General features: G+C 28.5%; 1 protein-coding gene across 1 annotated transcript in view; it reads left to right on the top strand.

The window, feature by feature from the left end:
* Nucleotides 1-263: 263 nt before the first annotated feature.
* The window catches only part of Phum_PHUM121920 (restnal homeobox protein Rx-A, putative), a gene marked incomplete at both ends in the record, with an annotated part of 2932 nt that continues 2547 nt past the window's right edge, over nt 264-648 (top strand). The window contains one exon of the mRNA XM_002424182.1: nt 264-296. Coding sequence (XP_002424227.1) covers nt 264-296 — 33 coding nt within the window. The remainder of the gene's footprint in view (nt 297-648) is intronic.

Raw genomic sequence — 648 nt, 5'->3', positions numbered from 1 at the left:
AATTATTAAAATGAAAAAATTTTATTTTGAATTTAATAGAAAACGAATGCCGCGGAGGAGGAGACAGCGGATCAACAACGTCTGGAGATTTGGATTTGACAGTTGACACAGACGAAGGTCAACCAAATGATGACCTTTCAGAAGTTAAACCGAGGAAAATTCGTAGGAGTCGAACAACGTTTACGACTTATCAATTACACCAATTGGAAAGAGCATTTGAAAAAACTCAATATCCAGACGTATTTACGAGAGAAGAATTAGCAATGAGATTGGATTTAAGCGAAGCAAGAGTTCAGGTAAGAGACGCCATTTTTAAATTACAATTAATAATGATAATGATAATAACATCGATAAAACAATAAAAAAATTAACGTTTTTTACTCTCTCATTCTCTCTTTTTCTTTCCGTCGTTTCTCTCGTTTTCTGCCTTCTTTAAATTATTTCAATAATTTTTATTATCGTCTCACTCACTCTCTCTTTCTCTTTCTCTCTCTCTCTTTTTTTTCTTCTCTTTCTTAAATTACATAAATTAATAAATATTAAAATTATCATTAAAATTTTTAAAGGAAAAATTTTTCTTTTTTTTTTTTTTTAATTATTTCCTTTTTTCCGGCTTGAATGACTTTATGTTATTAATTAATTTTTTTT

The sequence above is a fragment of the Pediculus humanus genome, genomic scaffold (assembly GCF_000006295.1).
Source record: "Pediculus humanus corporis 1103172107469 genomic scaffold, whole genome shotgun sequence".
In the NCBI taxonomy this organism is placed as follows: Eukaryota; Metazoa; Arthropoda; class Insecta; order Psocodea; family Pediculidae; genus Pediculus; species Pediculus humanus.
The sequence above is the reverse complement of the archived record's forward strand: the minus strand, read 5'-3'. Positions and strand labels throughout refer to the sequence as shown.